The 27,839-nt window shown below is 38.1% G+C and overlaps 1 protein-coding gene across 1 annotated transcript in view; it reads right to left on the reverse strand.

The window, feature by feature from the left end:
- The window catches only part of LOC133618561 (uncharacterized), a 20,609-nt gene extending 8,894 nt beyond the window's left edge, over window positions 1-11,715 (reverse strand). Inside the window, exons 1-6 of the mRNA XM_061979040.1 lie at window positions 11,631-11,715; window positions 11,122-11,247; window positions 7,437-7,640; window positions 7,199-7,303; window positions 2,291-2,438; window positions 28-314 (exon numbers count right to left, since the gene is read on the reverse strand). Of these exons, the coding sequence (XP_061835024.1) occupies window positions 28-314; window positions 2,291-2,438; window positions 7,199-7,303; window positions 7,437-7,640; window positions 11,122-11,235 (858 nt within the window). The 5' untranslated portion in view covers window positions 11,236-11,247; window positions 11,631-11,715. The remainder of the gene's footprint in view (window positions 1-27; window positions 315-2,290; window positions 2,439-7,198; window positions 7,304-7,436; window positions 7,641-11,121; window positions 11,248-11,630) is intronic.
- Window positions 11,716-27,839: the final 16,124 nt, after the last annotated feature.

Consider the following 27,839-nt stretch of genomic DNA (forward strand, 5'->3'; position numbering starts at 1 on the left):
TTTTGAAAGGCGCCAAGTCTGCCTCACCACAGATATATTCCCGGTGAGTCCTATGGCGATGTATCCTCCAATTCCGGAGAGTTCCACAAACAGGTTGAAGTCAGGCCCCATGCCCTGTGTTTGGGAAGCCACAGACGTAAACAGACAAGCGTCGTCCATTTGAGGATCACAGTCGTCCGGAGACTCCAGGCATATTTTTGTCATGCCACAGCCTTCCCGGTTGATGTCTAGGGTCTCCATAGTGATGTTACCGTCCGCTCTGGTGAGATTCACCCGGCCAAAGTTCATAACGATGGTAAAGTCATTGACCATGCCTGGAGAATGAAAGCACAAGTTAGACTGTTTATTCGTCAATCCTTTTGGTTGTTTTAATGGCACTTGTCTTCATTAGGTCAACTACCAGGTTGACTTTGGGGACAAGGGGAGGGGTAGACCCTGGACTTGTAGCAAATCAATCACTGGATACATATAGACAACCAAGCATTTTTTCAATTATACCCATTTAAACTAACATACACGTGTTTAGGATGTGGGAGAAAAGCTGGAGTACCCGCAGAAAACCCAGGTAGGCAAAGGAAGAACTTGCAAACTTCGCACAGAGATGGTGAATGTAGATTACAAGAAGATCTGATTAATCAGCTCTCGAGACTGCTAAATGTAAAATAATGTACCGGATTTTTCGGAGTATAAGTCGCACCGGAGTATAAGTCGCACCTGCCGAAAATGCATAATAAAGAAGGAAAAAAAACATATGTAAATCGCACTGGAGCCCGGCCAAACTATGAAAAAAAACTGCGACTTATAGTCCGAAAAATACGGTATGTGTCTTTGTTAGAGTTCGTTGCCTATCTGGTCTAATCTTTTTCTACATTTCCTTGTGCCTTGTGTGTATCTGTCGATCTACGACAGAGGTGTCAAACTCGTTTTCATCGAGGGCCACTTAACAGGTATGAGGGCCGCTTGTAACAGTGAGTAATAAATGAATATAAATACATCAGTATTCACCTCATGATATTATTACACAATTGCCTATTCATCTTTTTATTGTATATTGTAAAATGTGTTGACTGGCAGCTCAGTCACTAGAATTTTATCGTAGAATGTGTTTTTTTTAAAAAGCATATCACTTTAAATGGAAAAATAGTACCACCGTTTTGTTTTTTTACAGGAACATTTTGGCTACGGGGAGGCCAGTTTTTTACCGTAGAATCTATAGTTGTTGTTTTTCTTACGGTAAATAGAACAGTAGCACTGTTTTAACTGTAAAATTCTGGCGACTGAAAATCTTTTTTGAAAATCATAAAATCGATGGTTGTTTTTGTTGTGTTTGAATAGAAAAACAGTACAGCTTCTTTTTTTTTTTAAACGGTAAAGTTCTGGCAACTCAGAGGCCATTTTTACATAGTACAATAATCATATTGTTCATGTTAATAATCTAAGGGTGGTTACATTTGTATGAATTTAGGTTGGAAAGTAGAATTTGAAAATAATAAACCGTTAGTTTCGTGTTTCCTATTAAAGTAACAAATATAAATTACAAACTTTTTTTGTTAAAATAAAAATCTGATTGACTTCTGTCAAAGCACGTTATCAATTATTATATATATTATTGATAACTTGCTTTGACAGAAGTCAATCAGATTTTTATTTTAACAAAAAAAGTTTGTAATTTATATTTTAAAAATAATAAACCGTTAGTTTCGTGTTTCCTATTAAAGTAACAAATATAAATTACAAACTTTTTTTGTTAAAATAAAAATCTGATTGACTTCTGTCAAAGCAAGTTATCAATTATTATATATATTATTGATAACTTGCTTTGACAGAAGTCAATCAGATTTTTATTTTAACAAAAAAAGTTTGTAATTTATATTTGTTACTTTAATAGAAAACACGAAACTAACGGTTTATTATTTTCAAATACTACTTTCCAACCTAAATTCATACAAACGTAACAACCCTTAGATTATTAACATGAACAATATGATTATTACAGATTCAGACAGAAGTCAAGCAGATATTTTAGTATTTATTTAAGTGATAGGAAAACATGTCTTATTGTATAACATCGTTAGATAATATTGAATACAAAAATATAGTTTTTCTGTCAAAATGGAAAGAACAAATGTATATTATTCAGAAAAGATAAAGTACCTGTGCTTTATTGACGCATTTTATTTGCAGGCTTTCAACATAAAATGATATGGCGGGCCGGTAGTGGTAAGCAAGAAACCAACACACACACACACTCACACACACACACACAGCCTGAGGGCTGGGGAACACCTACTTGAATTGGTGGCTGTTCCATTTCCCAGGAGGACAACGGCGGTGGTTCCGTCCAACATCTCCCCTTTGGTGGTGGTGTTGACGTTTGGAATGACGAAGTTACATTCGATCAGGGAGTCAGTCGTGTTACCCCGAATCTCTGTCGTGTTCTAGGGAAGGAAGGTTAGGATGATCACGTTAACTTCATACTGTTGTAGCGACGCTTCAAAGGATCAATAATAGAATCCACAAACATTGTGGGTTTATTTATTTATTTTTATCAGGTTTTTTTTAATAGTTTCTTGTTTTTTAAGATGTTTGAAGTACTGCTGTTGCTTTTTTATACACCTTTATTTGTCATGTAAGAAAGTCATTGCTTATTTCTGCTCTGAGGCTCCTGGGTTATGTGTCTGCATTACTGTCCTAACTGTCCTTTCCAACGTTTGTCGGACGTTGAGGTGCAATTGTCCGCAGAAACGCAGTGTTTTCCGGTGAGTCAACTTGTTAGCAACCGTGGAATGGCCATCGTCGACGATTTAGCTTGGTACCTTGAATAAAGGCAATTACATTAAAGTGTGTGTCCTGGGCATGACGGCAGTGGAGGCTCCTCTATGGGGTCTTGGGGCACTAGGAGGTTAACCCCTTTACTACTGTTACCCCAGGTGGCCCTTGGCAAAGGCCTAGTACCTGACTGCCCCCTAGCCAGGGATACGGTGAAGACCTCAACGGCGGTGCAGGCGGAAGACGGTAGATTTAAGAACTACCACAACGGCCGCGATGGCGGAAGAAGGCTGCAGCAGAAAAGGGTCCCCAGTCGTCTTGGACTCCATGTCACTGGACCCTGACCCGATTCTGTCAAGGATCGTGTGGTGACTGTCTGTGCACCAGTCTACCCACGTCAAACTAAGTCCCGCACAAGCATCCTCCATAAAGGGATACACCCCTACCAGGAGGATCGTCATACTCGTTCGAGTGACCGCCGATTATATTAAAGTGTTGTTGGGATGCAACCCCGTCTTACCCCGGTCACAATGTCGGGGTAAGACGGGACGCGGAAAAGGATGTTCAGACCAGAATCGGAAAAGCTGCAGGAGTCTTCCAACGGTCATCAAAATCTATCAGTACGTCCACAAAGCTGCGGCTCTATATGTCAGTGGTCATCCCTACAGTGACCTATGCCTGTGAGACGCGGATGAAGACATCAAGGTACTAACAAGCTGGATGTCTTCCACCGACGAGGCCTCAGATACATCTTGAGGATCTCATGGAGAGACCACATCACCAATGAAGAGGTGATGAGAAGGGAAGGGGTAGCACCATTGTCTGACATAGTCTCAGACATGAGAAGGAGAATGGCCGGACCATACTTGCCAACCTTGAGACCTCCGATTTCGGGAGGTGGGGGGCGTGGTCGGGGGCGTGGTTAAGAGGGGAGGAGAATATTTACAGCTAGAATTCACCAAGTCAAGTCAAGTATTTCATATATATATATATATATATATATATATATATATATATATATATATACACATATATATATATATATATATATATATACACATCCTGAAAATATGCAAACAAAACTGTGTTTGGATAATTGATACTTCAAACTTGCATAAATAAATCTTAAGGAATATAACATAACTTGGCTTCTGCGAGCTTCAAAATGTAATGAATAAAATGCTAAAGTTGTTGATAAACAAGCAATTATTTTAATAATTAAATATGGTCATTTTAAATGAATTATTATGGTCATTTAAAATTATTTATTTCAAATATGTTTATTTTGATGTATAATTCTATGGCTGGATGTAATAAGGAGTCAGAAAAAATACAAATAAAAATACAATTCATTTTGATGTTTTTAGCAAAATATAGTAAAAATGTATTTTTTATTTATTTATTTTTTTTTAGAAAAATATTTATTTTTAGGTAAGATAAACATAATAATACAATTTATCAAAATGTAATGAATAACATGCTAATGTTGTTGATAAACAAGCAATTATTTTAATAATTAAATATGGTCATTTTAAATTATTTATTTCAAATATGTTTATTTTAATGTATAATTCTATGGCTGGATGTAATAAGGAGTCGGAAAAAATACAAATAAAAATACAATTAATTTTGATGTTTTTAGCAAAATATAGTAAAAATTTATTTAGGGTTTTTTTTTTTTTATTAAGAAAAATATTTATTTTTAGGTAAGATAAACATAATAATACAATTTATCAAAATGTAATGAATAAAATGTTGAAGTTGTTGATAAACAAGCAATTATTTTAATAATTAAATATGGTCGTTTTAAATGAATTATTATGATTATTTAAAATTATTTATTTCAAACATGTTTATTTTAATGTATAATTCTATGGCTGGATGTAATAAGGACTCAGAAAAGATACAAATAAAAATACAATTAATTTTGATGTTTTTAGCAAAATATAGTAAAAATGTATTTATTTTTTTACTTATTTTTTTTTTAAGAAAAATATTTACATTTTGGTAAGATAAACATAATACAATTTATCTCTAGTCTGGATGATTTAGTTCTTGTCATCCTGTTGTTCTCCCGTCTCTTCCCCGAGGATGGCTCCATGAGCTGGGCAAACGCCTGGAGATACCCTACGTCAACAACAAGGTCGGCGGCCCGTCAGTGCGCAGCTCGTACATCGCCGCCCTCTACTTCACCCTCAGCAGCCTGACCAGCGTCGGCTTTGGCAACGTGTGCGCCAAGACGCCGAGAAGATCTTCTCCATCTGCACCATGCTCATCGGCGGTATGCCGGACGCCTCGTATGGAATAACGTGATTGGGCAGGCACGCTGTTTATATCGTGGGAAAGCGGACGTGAAAAAAGGCAGTCTTCACTCAGGTCCGCATGGAGCTGGAGGGGGCGTGGCCTCCAGCTCCGGCTGAAAATCGGCAGATTTTCGGGAGGATATTTGTCCCGGGAGTTTTTCGGGAGAGGCGCTGAATTTCGGGAGTCTCCCGGAAAATTGGGGAGGGTATGCAAGTATGGGCTGGACACGTACACCACTGCCAAGAGATGTGTGGCAATGGAGTGGGTGCCAGAAGGGGGAAAGAGGAAGAGAGGACAGCCAAAGAAGACCTGAGAGAGATGGGAGTCAGCTGGCATGGAGCAAGAAGGGTCGCCAGTGATCAGAACAAATGGAGGGGACTCGTCGCCCAATGTTCCAACAGGAGTGGGAAATGCAGAAAAGCAGCAGATCAACTGGTCTAAAAGGTCTATTTAAAGGCGGGACCCACTATGGACTGGACTCTTACTATTATGTTGGATCCACTATGGACTGGACTCTCACAATATTATGTCAGACCCACTCGACATCCATTGCATTCGGTCTCCCCTAGAGGGGGGTGGTTACCCACATATGCGGTCCTCTCCAAGGTTTCTCATAGTCATTCACATCTACGTCCCACTGGGGTGAGTTTTTCCTTGCCCTTATGTGGGCTTTGTACCGAGGATGTCGTTGTGGCTTGTGCAGCCCTTTGAGACACTTGTGATTTAGGGCTATATGAATAAACATTGATTGATTGATTGATTGAACTAAGTCTAAGTAAGTAAGTTGTTGGGATAAAACTAACCAATGTGTTAAAAGAGGGGTGTCAAACTCATTTAAGATCGGGGGGGCCACATGGAGGAAAATCTACTCCCAAGTGGTGCTGGACCGGTAAAATCACGGCACGATAACTTAAAAATAAAGACAACTTCAGATTGTTTTCTTTGTTTGAAAAAAATAGAACAAGCACATTCTGAAAATGTACAAATTATAATAATGTTGGATTTTCTTTTTTAACACTTACATGTTGCGGTTAATAGTATTCTTTTTTTTTTTCCCAACTTTTTTTATTGGCATTTTCAAATAGACAGAAAAAAGTGCAAGTCGAAACAGTACAATTTTAAAGTCAGTAAATGATTCACACCCTTTCCCTTAAAACCCAAACCACCCACCCACCCTCCCACCCCACTCAGGTCCCACTAACGAGGGACAAATGGCACAATTATATAACAAGTAAGACGACAAAGACAGACACATTCTCACACACACACACACACACACACACACACACACACATACGAGGCCAGAGACAGACAGATATATATAAAAAAATATATAATAATAATAATAAAATAAAAATAAAAATTAAATAATAATATATAATAAAATAAAAATAGAATAAAATAATACTGATAAATAAAAGGGAGATTATTCGCGGTTAATAGTATTCTACCTTTATTTGTCGTTATTTATACTTTCTGAATAAATTACGTGATAATGTTCATCAGTCCACTCATTGGTGTTCATTTTCAATCTATCAAGATTAAAAAATACTATCAAAATCGAATTACAGGATGTTATTTATGTAGTTAGCTCATTTTCATGTGGTTTATTTTTTTGTTTACATATGTAGCATCATCTCCAAAGAATTGCTATCGCGACATCTAGTGGACACATTTAGAACAGCGGTTTCTTTCATTGGAAAATTTCGGTTCATTTTTATACTTAGCAAACTCATCCCGCGGGCCGGGTAAAACCTGTACGTTTGACAGCCCTCTTTTTAGAACAAAGCGAAGAGGGTCTCCACTCCGTCCGAACACGCAAGAAATAATGTTAGCGTTGACCTTTTCCCCAAAGAACAACATGACGTCAACTGCAGCAGTCCTCAAGACGGCTTTCTTTTTCACTTGCCAAGTATTGCTTCAGTTTGCACAGTAAACAGGTTTGAGAGGTGATAATGACTCATTATGCTAATTGAGGCCATGCGCTCAGCCCCGATGAATAACATGTGCATGGAAGGAGCGGTTTTGTGAGTCCATTTTAAAAGATAATTTGACTTAGCAGGCATCGATAATTCACGAAGTGTCACTACAAAAAGGGGGCATTTGAGTCAAGTTGAAGCCTCACCCTCTCATTTGGCGTGAGTACTCCATCTTCGTTGTTTCGGTCTCGTGTGGCGAAGAAGAACTCGCTGTCGTTGCCGTTTCCACACACAAAAAGCTGGGAGATACCCTGTGAAGAGATGAAGAGAGAGTCCATCAGAACGTGCTGCTTTCATACGGTCCATATAGCTACCTTGTCCTCATTCCACCGGCAACATGGCGTATGCTTGAGGCACACCAAAGTGTGTTGAAATGTGTCTCACCTCTGATGCATTATTGGTGAGTCCCAAGGCGATGTTTCCGGCGGAGGATCCTCTGAGGCCGACGAACAGGTCGAAGCTGTCGGAGTCCATTGAGGTGGCGTTCAAAAACACAAACAGACACGATGGATCGGTTTCAGGGACACAGTCGTTTGGTGTCCTCAGGCACAGGACGGATTCTCCGCAGCCCGCATCGGTGACAGAGACCTAGGGGAAGACCGCACTGTGAATGGACGGCTGGTGACATTAACTTAAAGGGGAACATTATCACAATTTCAGAAGGGTTAAAACCATTAAAAATCAGTTCCCAGTAAGTTTTTTTCAAAATGTTACCCATCACGTAATATCCCTAAAAAAAGCTTCAAAGTGCCTGATTTTAACCATCGTTATATACATTTCCTGTGACGTCACATATGAATACAAACAAACATGGCGGAAAGAACAGCAAGCTATAGCGACATTAGCTCGGATTCAGACTCGGATTTCAGCGGCTTAAGCGATTCAACAGATTACGCATGTATTGAAACGGTTGTAGTGTGGAGGCAGGTAGCGAAAACGAAATTGAAGTAGAAACTGAAGCTATTGAGCCATATCGGTTTGAACCGTATGCAAGCGAAACCGACGAAAACGACACGACAGCCAGCGAAACGGGAGAAAGCGAGGACGAATTCGGCGATCGCCTTCTAACCAACGATTGGTATGTGTTTGTTTGGCATTAAAGGAAACTAACATCTATGAACTAGCTTTACAACATATGAAATACATTTGGCAACAACATGCACTTTGAGAGTGCAGACAGCCCAATTTTCATCAATTAATATATTCTGTAGACATACCCTCATCCGCTCTCTTTTCCTGAAAGCTGATCTGTCCAGTTTTGGAGTTGATGTCAGCAGGCCAGGGAAGCTAGGGTCGATATTCTTCTCTTGATCATCTTCGGTGGCATAAGGGACGGTGTGAGCCAAGACATCCAGGGGGTTTAGCTCGCTCGTCTGCGGGAACAAACTGCCGCCATTGCTTGCCGTGCTACCGAGGTCCTTTGTCCCTGAATTGCTCACACACTTCGGCAGATTCAATGGGGGTCTGGCGGCAGATTTCTTTGACTTTATCGTTGGAAATGCATCTGCTTTGAGTGTCGCAGGATATCCACACATTCTTGCCATCTCTGTCGTAGCATAGCTTTCATCGGTAAAGTGTGCGGAACAAACGTCCAATTTCTTGCCACTTTCGCATCTTTGGGCCACTGGTGCAACTTGAATCCGTCCCTGTTCGTGTTGTTTCACCCTCCGACAACACACCGACGAGGCATGATGTCTCCAAGGTACGGAAAACAGTCGAAAAAACGGAAAATAACAGAGCTGATTTGACTCAGTGTTTGAGAAAATGGCGGATTGCTTCCCGATGTGACGTCATCGCTCCGAGAGCGAATAATAGAAAGGTGTTTAATTTGCCAAAATTCACCCATTTAGAGTTCGGAAATCGGTTAAAAAAATATATGGTCTTTTTTCTGCAACATCAAGGTATATATTGACGCTTACATAGGTCTGGTGATAATGTTCCCCTTTAAACTGCGTTTTGTTAACGACCCTGATCACATTTGGCTGATCTGTGTCATGTGTAACCCTAGTTACGAACTAGTAATAATAATAATAATACATTTTATTTATAAGGCGCCTTTCTGGGCACTAAATGACACCGTACAAAATGACAACAATAAAATCAAATTGAATAACAAACAACAACAACAACAACAACAAAGAGAAAAGAAAAGATGATTACAATGAATAAGCAGTCAGGAGTAGGTGTGTTTTGAGTCTTGATTTGAAGAGGGATATTGAATCTAAGTTGCGAAGGTCTGGTGGTAAAGAGTTCCAAAGATGTGGGGCAGAGCGGCTGAAAGCTCGGGCACCCATGGTGGACAGTTTAAATATAGGGACAGTGGGATGTATGGATGAAGAGGATCTTAGGGAACGTGAGGTCGTGGCGACATGGATAGGTAATAGAGGAAACCGGTGAGTAGTACTAGTCAATGGTGTAAATATCGAACTGGACTAGTATCAGAAGGATCCTAGCGTTTTATTTGAGCCATAATTGTTGGTGATATTTATTTTGTTCATGTGTACAGCACATGCTGGGAACGCTGTGATTAGTTTTGTTTTACTGACGTAATAGACAACTGATCACTTTTGGTTTAGTGATTGAAGGGGTCATTTTTAGTGCATCTCTCACCTGTGCTAGCAAGGGAGAGATTGATCGATTGATTGAGACTTTTTTTTTTAGTAGATTGCACAGTACAGTACATATTCCGTACAATTGACCACTAAATGGTAACACCCCAATAAGTTTTTCAACTTGTTTAAGTCGGGGTCCACGTTAATCAATTCATGGTACAAATATATACTATCAGCATAGCACAGTCATCACACAAGTTAATCATCGGAGTACCGTATTTTTCGGACTATAAGTCGCAGTTTTTTTTCATAGTTTGGCCGGGGGTGCGACTTATACTCAGGAGCGACTTATGTGTGAAATTGTCAACACATTACCGTAAAATATCAAATAATATTATTTAGCTCATTCACGGAAGAGACTAGACGTATAAGATTTCATGGGATTTAGTGATTAGGAGAGACAGATTGTTTGGTAAACGTATAGCATGTTCTATATGTTATAGTTATTTGAATGACTCTTACCATAATATGTTACGTTAACATACCAGGCACGTTCTCAGTTGGTTATTTATGCGTCGTATAACGTACACTTAACAGCCTGTTGTTCACTATTCTTTATTTATTTTAGATTGCCTTTCAAATGTCTATTCTTGGTGTTGGGTTTTATCAAATAAATTTCCCCCCAAAATGCAACTTATATATGTTTTTTTCCCCTTATTTATTATGCATTTTCGGCCGGTGCGACTTATACTCCGAAAAATACGGTATATACATTGAATTATTTACATTATTTACAATCCGGGGGGTGGGATGTGGAGCAAGGGGTTATGTTTGGTTGATATCAGCACTTCAGTCATCAACAATTATATCATCTGAGAAATGGACATTGAAACAGTGCAGGTCTGACTTGGTTGAATATGTACAGCGACCAGTGAACAATTGATATTTAAACAGATATTTAGCACGTTTTAACCTTGTGTGCATGCTCCACAAAAGTCCCTTTTGAACATTAATGCGCATTTTGTGCAATTAATCTACCTCATTTAATTGCGAACTTAAAAGGTGCATTTGAATTGTATTTTTTTTTTTTTTGTATTTAAAGAAACAGTTCATATATTTTTGAACAATTGAAAAAAAGAACTATATATTTTTTTTTAATATTTCTTATTTTGAAAACAATCACATTGTAAGCCAAAGCATTTGAGATACACGATTGGTGATTAATAATTAATAATTCACTGAATTATTTCAACTCCAGGCATAGGGTGTTTTTCAAGCCTGGGTTACACATGTTTTGAAAAGTTAAAAAAAAGAAAAAAGTACTAAAAAGTACGTTGCCTCTCCCAATGACAGATAAGTGAAAAATTTTAGCTTAAAATGTCGAGGATGAACTGACTTTTACACAGCCAGTGCTTGGAAAGGAAACAACTAAAAAGAAATGGACTCTACTGTATGTGTATCCGCGAAACTACTTTGACACATCGCGTTCGGTGAAGCAAGAAGAGAACCTAACCAACCGGCAGGCTGGCGTTGAACATCAGGTGCGAAGTTCCCCGCGCTGTCGGAAGAACCGAGGCCAGGCAGGCGGCCACCAGCAGGATCAGGGTTTGCATCATTGGCGGCTGCAACATGTCCGAATTCAACTGCCGAGAAAACCCTGATTATTATGATCACAACAATTCCCCAATATGTCTTTATCATGAACATTTTGTGGCGACTCATTAATAATTGGCCTGTAGAAGTTCAATTATGACCACATATCAGACCTTTAAGGGTGGCACTGAAAAACAAATAAACAAAAGGACTGAAGACCAAGCTGTAGTTTAGCATATGTCTTGCCTTATTAGATAGGTTTTAGTGTATGTATTAAACCGAAAGGACAATACATATCTGTACCCCAGTCCAATCAAAAGAAGTTTCTGTTTTAATTACAAAATACATCATAATACATAATAATAATCCATTATAAGCTTACAAGATAATAAAGTTATCAATGTTTTTTTGGTTGAAAATTGTTGAGGCTTACCTGAGCTTTTTCCAGGATCTTAAAAGATGTTCCCCCGATGACAAGTGAGCGCGGAAAGCTGGCGCGGGCCTTAAATACGCAGAAACCAAACGATGCTCTGCTAAGGTGTGGCCGTGGATGAAAGGACATACTTGCCTGCAAGGTGAGTTTTACCGCTTCCGTATTACGTCAAGACCAGGCTGCCGGACAAACTCGCTCTTGAGCAATTAAAACAGAGCCGGTGCTCACTTTGGCAGCAAAGTGTAACTTTGTCTCATGTGAAATGAATGTATTGATTGCATGTGGAAAAACAAATAAAAGCACTAGTCGGATCATGGAGGAAGGTCTAATGAGGAGGGGGAACATGTTTTCTATTGTGATCTGTTTCAACACATTAGACAAAACTCATCTTGAAAACAATATGTGGTTGTACTTACAGTTGAGTTACTATATGCATGCATATCTATTAGGGGTGTGGGAAAAAAAATCGATTCGAATTTGAATCGCGATTCTCACGTTGTGTGATTCAGAATCCATTCTCATTTAAAAAAAATCGATTTTTTAATTTTTTTAAATAAAAAAAAAAAAAAAAAATTATTTTTTATTTTTTATTAATCAATCCAACAAAACAATACACAGCAATACCATAACAATGCAATCCAATTCCAAAACCAAACCCGACCCAGCAACACTAAATAAACCGAGCAATTGAGAGGAGACACAAACACGACACAGAACAAACCAAAAATGAATATTATCAACAACAGTATCAATATTAGTACCAATTTCAACATAGCAGTGATTAAAAATCCCTCATTGACATTATCATTAGACATTTATAAAAAAAAAATCGCTTCGAATTTGAATCGCGATTCTCACGTTGTGCGATTCAGAATCAATTCTCATTTAAAAAAAATCGATTTTTAATTTTTTTAAAATGATTTTTTAATTTATTTATTTTTTAATTTATTTTTTTTTAAATTAGTCAATCCAACAAAACAATACACAGCAATACCATAACAATGCAATCTAATTCCAAAACCAAACCTGACCCAGCAACACTAAATAAACAGAGCAATTGAGAGGAGACACAAACACGACACAGAACAAACCAAAAATGAATATTATCAACAACAGTATCAATATTAGTACCAATTTCAACATAGCAGTGATTAAAAATCCCTCATTGACATTATCATTAGACATTTAAAAAAAAAAAATCTATTCAAATTTGAATCGCGATTCTCACGTTGTGCGATTCAGAATCAATTCTCATTTAAAAAAAATCGATTTTTTAATTTTTTTAAAATTATTTTTTAATTATTATTTTTTTTAATTTTTAATTTTGTTTTAAATTAGTCAATCCAACAAAACAATACACAGCAATACCATAACAATGCAATCCAATTCCAAAACCAAACCCGACCCAGCAACACTAAATAAACAGAGCAATTGAGAGGAGACACAAACACGACACAGAACAAACCAAAAATGAATAATATTATCAACAACAGTATCAATATTAGTTACAATTTCAACATAGCAGTGATTAAAAATCCCTCATTGACATTATCATTAGACATTTATAAAAAAAAAATCGCTTCGAATTTGAATCGCGATTCTTACATTGTGCGATTCAGAATCAATTCTCATTGAAAAAAAATCGATTTTTTAATTTTTTTTAAATTATTTTTAAATTAAAAAAAAATTTTTTTTTTTTTTTTAATTAGTCAATCCAACAAAACAATACACAGCAATACCATAACAATGCAATCCAATTCCAAAACCAAACCCGACCCAGCAACACTAAATAAACAGAGCAATTGAGAGGAGACACAAACACGACACAGAACAAACCAAAAATGAATAATATTATCAACAACAGTATCAATATTAGTTACAATTTCAACATAGCAGTGATTAAAAATCCCTCATTGACATTATCATTAGACATTTATAAAAAAAAAATCGCTTCGAATTTGAATCGCGATTCTTACATTGTGCGATTCAGAATCAATTCTCATTGAAAAAAAATCGATTTTTTAATTTTTTTAAAATTATTTTTAAATTTAAAAAATTTTTTTTTTTTTTTTTTAATTAGTCAATCCAACAAAACAATACACAGCAATACCATAACAATGCAATCCAATTCCAAAACCAAACCCGACCCAGCAACACTAAATAAAGCAGTTGAGAGGAGACACAAACACGACACAGAACAAACCAAAAATGAATAATATTATCAACAACAGTATCAATATTAGTTACAATTTCAACATAGCAGTGATTAAAAATCCCTCATTGACATTATTATTAGACATTTATAAAAAAAAAAAAAAGGCTTACACTTGCATCGCATATCATAAGCTTGACAACACACTGTGTCCAATATTTTCACAAAGATAAAATAAGTCATATTTTTGGTTCATTTAAAAGTTGAAACAAATTTACATTATTGCAATCAGTTGATAAAACATTGTCCTTTACAATTATAAAAAGCTTTTTTTTTTTTTTACAAAAATCTACTACTCTGCTTGCATGTCAGCAGACTGGGGTAGATCCTGCTAAAATCCTATGTATTGAATGAATAAAGAATCCTTTTGAATCGGGAAAAAAAATCGATTTTGAATCGAATCGTGACCCGAAGAATCGATATTGAATCGAATCGTGGGACACCCGAAGATTCACAGCTCTAATATATATATGTATATACAGTCGTAGTCAAAAGTTTACACACACTTGTAAAGAACATAATTAAATAAACTGTCTTGAGTTTCCAATAATTTATACAACTCTTATTTTTTTTTTGTGATAGAGTGATTGGAGCACATACTTGTTGGTCACAAAAAAAACATTCATGGAGTTTGGTTCTTTTATGAATTTTTGAAAATGTGAGCAAATCTGCTGGGTCAAAAGTATACATACAGCAATGTTAATATTTGCTTACATGTCCCTTGGCAAGTTTCACTGCAATAAGGCGCTTTTGGTAGCCATCCACAAGCTTCTGGTTGAGTTTTTGACCACTCCTCTTGACAAAATTGGTGCAGTTCGGCTAAATGTGTTGGTTTTCTGACATGGACTTGTTTCTTCAGCATTGTCCACATGTTTAAGTCAGGACTTTGGGAAGGCCATTCTAAAAACATTAATTCCAGCCTGATTTAGCCATTCTTTTATCACTTTTGACATGCGTTTGGGGTCATTGTCCTGTTGGAACACCCAACTGCGCCCAAGACCCAACCTGATGATTTTAGGTTATCCTGAAGAATTCTGAGGTAATCCTCCTTTTTTATTGTCCCATTTACTCTCTGTAAAGCACCAGTTCCATTAGCAGCAAAATAAGCCCAGAGCATAATACTACCACCACCATGCTTGACGGTAGTTATGATGTTCCTGAGATTAAAGGCCTCACCTTTTCTCCTCCCAACATATTGCTGGGTATTGTGGCCAAACAGCTCAATTTTTGTTTCATCTGACATGACGTGGACAAATATAAGACCTTCTGGAGTCAAATTCTGTGGTCAGATGAAACAAAAATTGAGCTCTTTGGCCACAATACCCAGCAATATGGTTGGAGGAAAAAAAGGCATTTAATCCCAGGAACACCATTCCTACCGTCAAGAATGGTGGTGGTAGTATTATGCTCTGGGCCTGTTTTGAGTTGTAGAAATTATTGGAAACTCAAGACAACCATGACATTATGTTCTTTACAAGTGTATGTAAACGTTTTATCGCGACTATATATATATATATATATATACAGGTAAAAGCCAGTAAATTAGAATATTTTGAAAAACTTGATTTATTTCAGTAATTGCATTCAAAAGGTGTAACTTGTACATTATATTTATTCATTGCACACAGACTGATGCATTCAAATGTTTATTTCATTTAATTTTGATGATTTGAAGTGGCAACAAATGAAAATCCAAAATTCCGTGTGTCACAAAATTAGAATATTACTTAAGGCTAATACAAAAAAGGGATTTTTAGAAATGTTGGCCAACTGAAAAGTATGAAAATGAAAAATATGAGCATGTACAATACTCAATACTTGGTTGGAGCTCCTTTTGCCTCAATTACTGCGTTAATGCGGCGTGGCATGGAGTCGATGAGTTTCTGGCACTGCTCAGGTGTTATGAGAGCCCAGGTTGCTCTGATAGTGGCCTTCAACTCTTCTGCGTTTTTGGGTCTGGCATTCTGCATCTTCCTTTTCACAATACCCCACAGATTTTCTATGGGGCTAAGGTCAGGGGAGTTGGCGGGCCAATTTAGAACAGAAATACCATGGTCCGTAAACCAGGCACGGGTAGATTTTGCGCTGTGTGCAGGCGCCAAGTCCTGTTGGAACTTGAAATCTCCATCTCCATAGAGCAGGTCAGCAGCAGGAAGCATGAAGTGCTCTAAAACTTGCTGGTAGACGGCTGCGTTGACCCTGGATCTCAGGAAACAGAGTGGACCGACACCAGCAGATGACATGGCACCCCAAACCATCACCCAACCATGCAAATTTTGCATTTCCTTTGGAAATCGAGGTCCCAGAGTCTGGAGGAAGACAGGAGAGGCACAGGATCCACGTTGCCTGAAGTCTAGTGTAAAGTTTCCACCATCAGTGATGGTTTGGGGTGCCATGTCATCTGCTGGTGTCGGTCCACTCTGTTTCCTGAGATCCAGGGTCAACGCAGCCGTCTACCAGCAAGTTTTAGAGCACTTCATGCTTCCTGCTGCTGACCTGCTCTATGGAGATGGAGATTTCAAGTTCCAACAGGACTTGGCACCTGCACACAGCGCAAAATCTACCCGTGCCTGGTTTACGGACCATGGTATTTCTGTTCTAAATTGGCCCGCCAACTCCCCTGACCTTAGCCCCATAGAAAATCTGTGGGGTATTGTGAAAAGGAAGATGCAGAATGCCAGACCCAAAAACGCAGAAGAGTTGAAGGCCACTATCAGAGCAACCTGGGCTCTCATAACACCTGAGCAGTGCCAGAAACTCATCGACTCCATGCCACGCCGCATTAACGCAGTAATTGAGGCAAAAGGAGCTCCAACCAAGTATTGAGTATTGTACATGCTCATATTTTTCATTTTCATACTTTTCAGTTGGCCAACATTTCTAAAAATCCCTTTTTTGTATTAGCCTTAAGTAATATTCTAATTTTGTGACACACGGAATTTTGGATTTTCATTTGTTGCCACTTCAAATCATCAAAATTAAATGAAATAAACATTTGAATGCATCAGTCTGTGTGCAATGAATAAATATAATGTACAAGTTACACCTTTTGAATGCAATTACTGAAGTAAATCAAGTTTTTCAAAATATTCTAATTTACTGGCTTTTACCTGTATATATATATAGTGTATGTGTCTTACAATACGAAGGTCCTGTGTGGGTTCCCTCCTGGTACTCCGGCTTCCTCCCACCCACAAAGACATGCGCCTTTCTGTTCAAGTGCCCCACTTTAGGTCCTAAAGAGCCCCCATAGAGTGTTTATCCGCACTCCTGCCGAACATGTGCCAATAATTGGGAGAAAACACCAGCGCAGAGGTTACGCGGAGTTACTGACAAAGGAGGGTGTGGTGTTACGAAACAATCCCACACGTTGTATTTGTTTAACAAAGTAAAAAAATGATACCATCTTGCATTCCCTTTCCTGGAGCGTTTCAGTAAGTAGATCAAGTTAAAAAGGTAAAGTACCGATGATTGTCACACACACACTAGGTGTGGTGAGATTATCCTCTGCATTTTACTCATCACCCTCACCCCCTGGGAGGTGAAGGGAGCAGTGAGCAGCAGCGGTGGCCGCGCCCGGGAATCATTTTTGGTAATTTAATCCCCCAATTCCAACCCTTGATGCTGAGTGCCAAGCAGGGAGGTAATGGGTCCCATTTTTATAGTCTTTGGTATGACTCGGCCAGGGTTTGAACTCACGACCAACCGATCTCAGGGCGGACACTCTAACCACAAGGCCACTGACCAATAGTGTAGTGGTTCATCTAGCATGGTGGGGGTTTCACGTCGGCTGGAAATCTTCAGCTGTAAGTGTACGCTCCCTCACTATTCCAAATTCTCACACGGAATCCAACAATAGATGACTGTAAAATCAAATCAGCTAACTGTGACATGCAGTGTCTTCCACACCAGGTGAGGCATTAAATTCATATGCTCTAATTATTGTTAATACCGACTGGCCTGGGAACGCCTCGGGATCCCCCCGGGAGGTGCTTGACAAAGTAGCTGGGGAGAGGGAAGTCTGGGCTTCTCTGCTTAGGCTGCTGCCCCCGCGACCCGACCTCGGATAAGCGGGGGGAAATGGATGGATGGATGGATGGACAGGTTGCTCATTAAGATAAAATTAACTTTAAAAAGAATGTTATGAAATACCTCTTGGTCACATTCATTTGCTTTAATACTGTCAGGTTCAAACACTGATGACATCCATTAAACAAGACAAGAAGCAAGGAATTCAACAGAGACATAATTAAATTTGGCTCAATTGAGGAGAATCGTCTGGGCTGTACTCTTGGACAGTCTGCCAGCAGCACTTGTACGCCTCCTCTTTTATTTGGACTTTCCCTGATTACATGGCAACAGCTGTTTCTAAGGGACGGGGGTCGTAAACAGCCATCACCTTTGATTACAACAGTTCAAAGAAAAGGCTGTATAACAGTTCAAATAAGCGGTGCCTGGAGGGGAGTTTGGTCCTTTCTTCACTTTGTAGATCTCAGGTAAAGACAATATATTTCTGTTGATTACAATACTTGAAAGAAACAGAACACCTTCATATTGCTTCCCATCCTAAACAGTGGAGTTTTACAAGCCTTCTTCTTGGTAGGTTCAAAGACAGCTTTTGTCTTCTCGCCGGGAACTCAATGTAACACAAAGTTTTGTGATAACTTAGATACAATTATTCTAGCAAATACAATTTAAAAAAACAGTTTGAAGTCTTTTTTTTTAACCTTTGTATCTAAAGTATATGCACAAATGGTCGATCTTGGGTATGTACAATGTTCCCTCTAATTTTTCGAATGCAAAAACACCCTGAGCATTCAGTGTAATACAGATGTGCACACTGTGGCCATACCAGCCGCACATCTGTCTCAAATCTGACATAACAATTTAAACGTGTCAGAATAATTGTATCTAAGTTATTACAAAACTTTGTGTTGCCATGAGTTCCCGGCGAGCAGACAAAAGCTGTCTTTGATCCGACCAAGAAGAAGGCTTGTAAAACTCCACTGTGTAGGATGGGAAGCAACATGAAGGTGTTCTGTTTCTTTCATGTATTGTAATCCACAGAAAGATTTTGTTTTGACCCGAGAACTACAAATCGGAGAGCAAGCAGGATAAGCCCAAGTTCAAGGCACCTCTACTTTGAACTGTTTTACGACCTTTTCTGTGAACTGTTTTACAACATTTTCTTTGAACTGTTTTAATCAAAGGCGATGGCTGTTTACGACCCCCGTCCCTTAGAAACAGCTGTTGCCATGTAATCAGGGAAAGTCCAAATAAAAGAGGAGGCGTACAATCTTTCGCCAGAGCGTAGTGGAGACTGTACAAGAGTACAGCCCAGATGTCTCTCCTCAATTGAGCCAAATTTAATTCTGTCTCGATTTAATTCCTTGCTTCTCGTCTTGTTTAATAGATGTCATCAGTGTTTGAACCTGACAAAACGCCATATTATTATAATCTAGTGACAATAGTAATTTTATGAGATTTGGCCCACTTAAATATATATATATATATATATATATATATATATATATATATATATATATATATATATATATATATATATATAACTGATTTTTTTTTTTATCAGCTATGTACTATAGTATTTTATGCCTGGGTGAGGGTCCTGCTTTGGAAAGATGGCTTCCAGAGATCACATTTAGTTCCCCTTAAAATATTCACATGTTGCATGAGATGAAGTGTACATTCCTGTAACTTTCCGTCTGTAAAATAAATATTTCTATTAGCAATTCTGTCATCGGGTAACATAATTTCATGATTAATATCCAAAAATTAACAATCTTCATAGATAACAGTAGAGTAAGCACACATCTGATTGAAGAGTCATAGTGTAACGACCTGGAATTGACACTTTATATGTAGTGTTGGAGTTGTCCAACTTTTTGTGTGGTCATAAACGCATCAATGGCTAGTTGCCATGAGTGCGTGTGTTGGTGAGAGAGAGAGCAAGCGGCTGCTGTTGATACAGGGTCAGCAACCCGTGGCTCTCGACTTTAGTGCCACCCTAGTGGCTCCCTGGAGCATTTTAAAAAAAGCATTGAAAATGAAAAAAGTTGGGGGGGAAAATAAATTTTTTATTTTGGTATGTTTTTTTGTTTGAGGACAAACCTTCTGAATTGTTAGAAAGTCCACTGTTTAATATGTGTGTACGCTTCACTGATGAGAGTATTTTGTGAACATCGCTTTGTCCTACTAATTTCGGCGGTTGTTGAACTCACCATAGTGTGGACTGTGACGCAACAGTTTGTTTACATGTAAAATCTTCCACTCCTTCTTTGTCTCATTTTGTCCACCAAAAGTTTTATACTGTGCGTGAATGCACAAAGGTGCGTTTTGTTGATGTTATTGATTTGTTGTTATTGAGTGTTAATCAGGCATATTTGGTCAGTGCATGACTGCAAGCTAATCAATGCTAACATGCTATTTAGGCAAGCTGTATGTACTTATTGTCTCATTATGCCTCATGTGTAGGTATATTTGAGCTCATTTAATTTATTTTACTTTTATCCTCTTTGTATATAATTTAGCTTTGTATGTCTCATGACACATTTCAGATAGTTGTTTGTGTGCCATGTTGTTCCAGACCACAGCAAACGTTACCTAGCTTGCCAAAGATTCTAATAAATTTATTAAAAGACGACAGCCTGCCGTTTCCTTTAACTTGGACACACACATCTATACGGCATTGGCGTTGTTAGGCCTATTTTAGGGGGGCTCAAGCCCCCCTAAAATATTCTTAAGCCCCCCTAAATAATTTGGTGTTATATATTTATTTATTTATTTTATTTTTTTACAAATACATGCCGACATATTCATTATAAAGTGGCCCAAATATGAGTTTAAATAAATAATCATATAACCTGTCATTATTCACTCAGTTTCCCCTCACTTCATAGCGTAAGGGAGAGAGCCCCTTTAGTGCGTCGGTATCCAATCCATTCCACTTGTTCATATAGAAAATGCCCACATCACTCAAAATCCAGTCTGCATTTTCTCTGCGACCTGGCTGTTGCGGTCCTGCGGGTGTACGGAGCACATTAGTCCACAGCACTGCAGATTGCAGAACAAGAATGTGAACAGATGCAAAATGGACATAAGAAACTTTTTCAAGAAAGTAAGTATTCATCACTGCTTGTAGTAAAATGTATTAGCTCCACTTTACACCAGGTCTGCGTTTGACAAAAAGTTACATTCCCGCTCTAAAACAATGCTGCTACTTAGTTAACTAGTTAGCCTGAAATGCATCATGAAGGTCCTGGTTATTTATAAAGTTAAATGTGCACTCTTTTTTTTTACCATTTGCTATCTTTGGGGTTACTTCCTTCTGAAGCATCAGCTGCGTTTCTCACTTTACACATGGAGGAGAACAGGAGCTGAGCTCATTCACGTATGACTATCATCAGTAGATAATAATAATAATCACTCCACAACCCCTATTGACCTGTAGGAGTCAGGGCAGAGGAGCACAGAAAGTGAGAGGACTCTACTGGAAAGGTGAGTAGGAGAATAATGATACATATAAATAAATATTAAAACAATTTTTTTTTTAAATGGCTTATTGATAAGCCATTTGTTTTATTTATTTCTGGATGGATTATGTTGACTATTGGTCCTCCTAATTGTCAATCATTCTGATGATGTTACGTAAGGACATATATATATATATATATATATATATATATATATATATATATATATATATATATATATAAGAAAAACCCAGACACCATCCTTGTAGTCATTTTTCTGCTGTGTGGACTTCCGTCTTCCTTTACAATGAGTGAAGCTGCACGAAACCTTGTGTCTGCCATTGTAAATAATTTAGTTTTTAAGTCTTGTCTTTCTTGGAGAATCTATATAAAGTAATATACATTAGCCTATTGTTAAAATAATGAAAAAAAACCATCATTAAATATATTTGTTTTATTGTATTGTTACATTAATAGCTGTTGTATTATTATAGGATGGCTTGTTAAACAGATCGAGCCACCCGATCGCCTCCCTAGGGAGGTGTTTAGGGCACGTCCGACCGGTAGGAGGCCACGGGGAAGACCCAGGACACGTTGGGAAGACTATGTCTCCCGGCTGGCCTGGGAACACCTCGGGATCCCCGGGAAGAGCTGGACGAAGTGGCTGGGGAGGGGGAAGTCTGGGCTTCCCTGCTTAGGCTGCTGCCCCCGCGACCCGACCTCGGATAAACGGAAGAAGATGGATGAATGGATGGATGGGCTTGTTAAACATTTCATAGGATTTTCAGAGGGAGAAAAAACCAAGACATTTAATATAAAATGTAAAATGAATAAATACATAAAAAGAAAAAGAAAAAAAATGGTTAAAAGCCATCGTCCTGGGGAGCATTTCATTTCGTCCCGTGCATTTTTTTTTTACCGTCCCCGGGACGACGGGACTACGTTAATCTCAAGCCCTGGAAGTTACATTTTATTGTTTGCATTATTTGTTTCAGCATTGCAATTTGAAGATGGTCCCTCAGCTCTTTGACAGCTTTGGCTCTTTTTCAGATCAGCAGACGGACTCTAAGTCTTTCTTATTTACAGTATATATCAATCAATCAATCAATCAATGTTTATTTATATAGCCCTAAATCACAAGTGTCTCAAAGGGCTGCACAAGCCACAACGACATCCTCGGTACAGAGCCCACATAAGGGCAAGGAAAAACTCACCCCAGTGGGACGTCGATGTGAATGACTATGAGAAACCTTGGAGAGGACCGCATATGTGGGTAACCCCCCCCCTTCTAGGGAGACCGAATGCAATGGATGTCGAGTGGGTCTAACATAATATTGTAAGAGTACAGTCCATAGTGGATCCAGCATAACAGTAAGAGTCCAGTCCACAGTGGGGTCAGCAGGAAACCATCCCGAGCGGAGACGGGTCAGCAGCGCAGAGATGATAAATGTTTCTCATTTCTATTCAGACTTCCATATATATTTAATTTCCTTAACGGATTGCCATAATATATATATATAAATATATTATATATACCGTATTTTTCGGAGTATAAGTCGCACCGGTGTATAAGTTGCACCTGCCGAAAATGCATAATAAAAAAGGAAAAAAACATATATAAGTCGCACCAAACTATGAAAAAAACTGCGACTCACAGTCCGAAAAATACGGTAAGCCAAATTATCCCGATCCAGATATTACTTTAATTCAAGTAATTAAGTAATATTTCCAGGGCTTGAATTTACAACCATTTTAGTCACATATGTGCCCAAAATGTAATCTGTGCAACTTCAAAATATTTGGGAACAAACTATTATTGTATTGTGAGCGAAAATCGTGGCATTAATTATCTATGTTGTGAATTAATAACATACCAACCTTGTGTGGATAGGATGGTTGGCGAGCTTGAGCAAAGATTTTGCAGTGTAGATGCAGGGCTACTAAAAGGCATCCAGGCATGCAGTCTTGAGTGAATCACACTTGAATGAATTTGCAAAACACTACAGCATTGACCTGAAAACCGAGGAGGTTCTAGTGGCCAGAAACTTTCTTGCCCAGAAAAAAGAGGCTGGATGTTCACCCAAAGATATATTGTCTGTGCACAACCTCCTTGATTCAGACATGTTTCCCTCTCTGAAGGCAACCATCCAAGTTGCCCTAACAGTGAGTGCCTGTAAGCAGCTTCTCATGTGAGAGGTCATTTTTAGTGCACTGCGTCGGTTGCATTCCTGGCTGCGTCAAACAATGGGTCATGTCAATTGAAAAAAAACGAGCTTCAGCATTTGAGTGACAACAGAGTGATAGACCGATTTGCCACCCTTAAAAACAGACGGCATTCTTTGATGCTTCCATCCACCAAGTAATTGTTTCTTGTTGATAACGTAAACAAAATATCACTGTGCAAACCCATGTTTGTTGTTGTACTGAACACAGATTGAAAATAAACCGACTGAAATAATAATAATAACAATGAATCATTTCTAAGTCTTTGTGAGCCGTTTGTGAAGTTTTTTTTTTTTTTTGCAGGTAAATACATGATTTAATTATGACTAACAAAGTACAAACAAAAGGCGCTCACAAAACTTGGTGCAGGTACAAAAACTAACACTAGTGACGGACTAAGGACATGAAACAAAAACCAAAAACCTCCACCCCTAAAAAATGTAACACAAAAGCTGAGTTATGCTCACTACAATGTTGGGTTGTTCCAAACCCAGCTATTGGGTTGCGCAATTTAGCGCTCCTTGACCCAATAGTTGGTTAGAAATTATACATTTTATTGCTGGTTTGTCCTACTCCTTCACAACTACTGATCAAAAATATTTTTATTCCATTAAATTATACTCAAGCAAGATATGAGTGACATTTTTTTTTTTTATAAGAATTGCCATGTATGGTCATAGTAGATCTATACAGCATGCTCAAATATTTTCATGTACAAACCCCGTTTCCATATGAGTTGGGAAATGGTGTTAGATGTAAATATAAACGGAATACAATGATTTGCAAATCCTTTTCAACCCATATTCAATTGAATGCACTACAAAGACAAGATATTTGATGTTCAAACTCATAAACTTTATTTTATTTTTTTTTGCAAATAATAATGAACTTAGAATTTCATGGCTGCAACACGTGCCAAAGTAGTTGGGAAAGGGCATGTTCACCAGTGTGTTACATGGCCTTTTCTTTTAACAACACTCAGTAAACATTTGGGAACTGAGGAGACACATTTTTTAAGCTTCTCAGGTGGAATTCTTTCCCATTCTTGCTTGATGTACAGCTTAAGTTGTTCAACAGTCCGGGGGTCTCCGTTGTGGTATTTTAGGCTTCATAATGCGCCACACATTTTCAATGGGATACGGGTCTGGACTACAGGCAGGCCAGTTTAGTACCCGCACTCTTTTACTATGAAGCCACGTTGATGTAACACGTGGCTTGGCATTGTCTTGCTGAAATAAGCAGGGGCGTCCATGGTAACGTTGCTTGGATGGCAACATATGTTTCTCCAAAACCTGTATGTACCTTTCAGCATTAATGGCGCCTTCACAGATGTGTAAGTTACCCATGTCTTGGGCACTAATACACCCCCATGCCATCACAGATGCTGGCTTTTCAACTTTGCGCTTATAACAATCCGGATGGTTCATTTCCTCTTTGGTCCGGAGGACACGACGTCCACAGTTTCCAAAAACCATTTGAAATGTGGACTCGTCAGACCACAGAACACTTTTCCACTTTGTATCAGTCCATCTTAGATGAGCTCAGGCCCAGCGAAGCCGACGGCGTTTCTGGGTGTTGTTGATAAACGGTTTTCGCCTTGCATAGGAGAGTTTTAACTTGCACTTACAGATGTAGCGACCAACTGTAGCTACTGACAGTGGCTTTCTGAAGTGTTCCTGAGCCCATGTGGTGATATCTTTTACACACTGATGTCGCTTGTTGATGCAGTACAGCCTGAGGGATCGAAGGTCACGGGCATAGCTGCTTACGTGCAGTGATTTCTCCAGATTCTCTGAACCCTTTGATGATATTACGGACCGTAGATGGTGAAATCCCTAAATTACTTGCAATAGCTGGTTGAGAAAGGTTTTTCTTAAACTGTTCAACAATTTGCTCACGCATTTGTTGACAAAGTGGTGACCCTCGCCCCATCCTTGTTTGTGAATGACTGAGCATTTCATGGAATCTACTTTTGTACCCAATCATGGCACCCACCTGTTCCCAATTTGCCTGTTCACCTGTGGGATGTTCGAAATAAGTGTTTGATGAGCATTCCTCAACTTGATCAGTATTTATTGCCACCTTTCCCAACTTCTTTGTCACGTGTTGCTGGCATCAAATTCTAAAGTTAATGATTATTTGCAAAAAAAAAAAAAAGTTTATCAGTTTGAACATCAAATATGTTGTCATTGTAGCATATTCAACTGAATATGGGTTGAAAATGATTTGCAAATCATTGTATTCCGTTTATATTTACATCTAACACAATTTCCCAACTCATATGGAAACGGGGTTTGTACATAGGATGTGTGATTGTAAATAATCTTAATGAGATGAATCCATAATAAAATTCCCTTCAAGAAAAAAATATTATTTATTTATTATTTATGTGTTCACTGTTCTGTTACAGAAAACAAGGATATGGGATACAAGTGCTATGGTATGAAAAGGGGTAGGATTAGATAAACTCTGCTTCTTTTCTTCTTCCTCCTTTCGGACGTGCCGTGATGAAGCAACTGGAATTGTGCGGCGCATTACATTGTGTCGTATGCATGTTCGAAATAAACTGAAACTGAACTGAACCGAAAGTACCTTTTTGATAATAAAAAAAAAAAAAGCCTTTTACCCAAAAATGCCTTAGTTATTGAAAAACAACCCACAAAATGGTTCATAGTTTTGAAAACCCAGAAATTTAGTTAAAATGATACCATTATAACTAGAGATGTCCGATAATATCGGCCTGCCGATATTATCGGCCAATAAATGCGTTAAAATATAATATCGGAAATGATCGGTATGGGTTTTGTTATTATCGGTATCGTGTTTGTTTTTTTTGTTTTTGTTTGTTTTTTTAATTAAATCAACATAAAAAACCACAAGATACACTTACAATTAATAAATGGGTTGTACTTGTATAGCGCTTTTCTACCTTCAAGGTACTCAAAGCGCTTTGACACTACTTCCACATTTACCCATTCACACACACATTCACACACTGATGGAGGGAGCTGCCATGCAAGGCGCTAACCAGCACCCATCAGGAGCAAGGGTGAAGTGTCTTGCTCAGGACACAACGGACATGACGAGGTTTGGTACTAGGTGGGGATTGAACCAGGGACCCTCGGGTCGCGCACGGCCACTCTTCCACTGCGCCACGCCGTCCCAATTAGTGCATTAACCCAAAAACCCTTCCTCCCCCATTTACACTCATTTACTCATTCACACAAAAGGGTTGTTTCTTTCTGTTATTAATATTCTGGTTCCTACATTATATATCAATATATATCAATACAGTCTGCAAGGGATACAGTCCGTAAGCACACATGATTGTGCGTGCTGCTGGTCCACTAATAGTACTAACCTTTAACAGTTAATTTTACTAATTTTCATTCACTACTAGTTTCTATGTAACTGTTTTTATATTGTTTTACTTTCTTTTTTATTCAAGAAAATGTTTTTAATTTATTTATCTTATTTTATTTTATTAATTTTAAAAGAAAGTACCTTATCTTCACTATACCTGGTTGTCCAAATTAGGCATAATAATGTGTTAATTCCGTATCGGTTGATATCGGTATCGGTAATTTAAGAGTTGGACAATATCGGAATATCGAATATCGGCAAAAAGCTATTATCGGACATACCTAATTATAACCCAAAAAATTGATTGCTCTTCATAAAAAAAACTTCCAAAATTCAACCCAACACTCGCAACTCATAAATTGGGTTGTCAAAATAACCCAGCATTTTTTAGTGCGTAAGACACAGCATTGAGTTTCATTCCCATCGCCACATCATCATTATATTTATTCGTTGATCTTTAGTATATTTCTTTCTTTTGTCTTCTTTTGGTTTGCTCTATTGTTGATAAAGACAAAATGTTACGCAGAGGTTTACACTTTTATAGACACACTTTACAGTTGCAGTTGATACATGTTACAGGTTATATATCTTTTATTATTGAATATATCAAATGTGATGAATATTTAATAGTTAATGGACCACAATGGAAACAACACTGCAAAAACTGAAATCTAAGTAAGATTAAATATCTCAAATAAGGGTGATATTTGCTTATTTTCTGTCTGATAAGATCATTCTTCTCACTAAGCAGATTTTATGTTAGAGTGTTTTACTTGTTTTAAGGCTTTTGGTCCTAGATTATCTCAGTAAGATATTATCAATCAATCAATCAATCAATGATTATTTATATAGCCCTAAATCACAAGTGTCTCAAAGGGCTGCACAAGCCACAACGACATCCTCGGTACAAAGCCCACATAA

Source organism: Nerophis lumbriciformis, linkage group LG19, assembly GCF_033978685.3.
Source record: "Nerophis lumbriciformis linkage group LG19, RoL_Nlum_v2.1, whole genome shotgun sequence".
Classification (NCBI taxonomy): Eukaryota; Metazoa; Chordata; class Actinopteri; order Syngnathiformes; family Syngnathidae; genus Nerophis; species Nerophis lumbriciformis.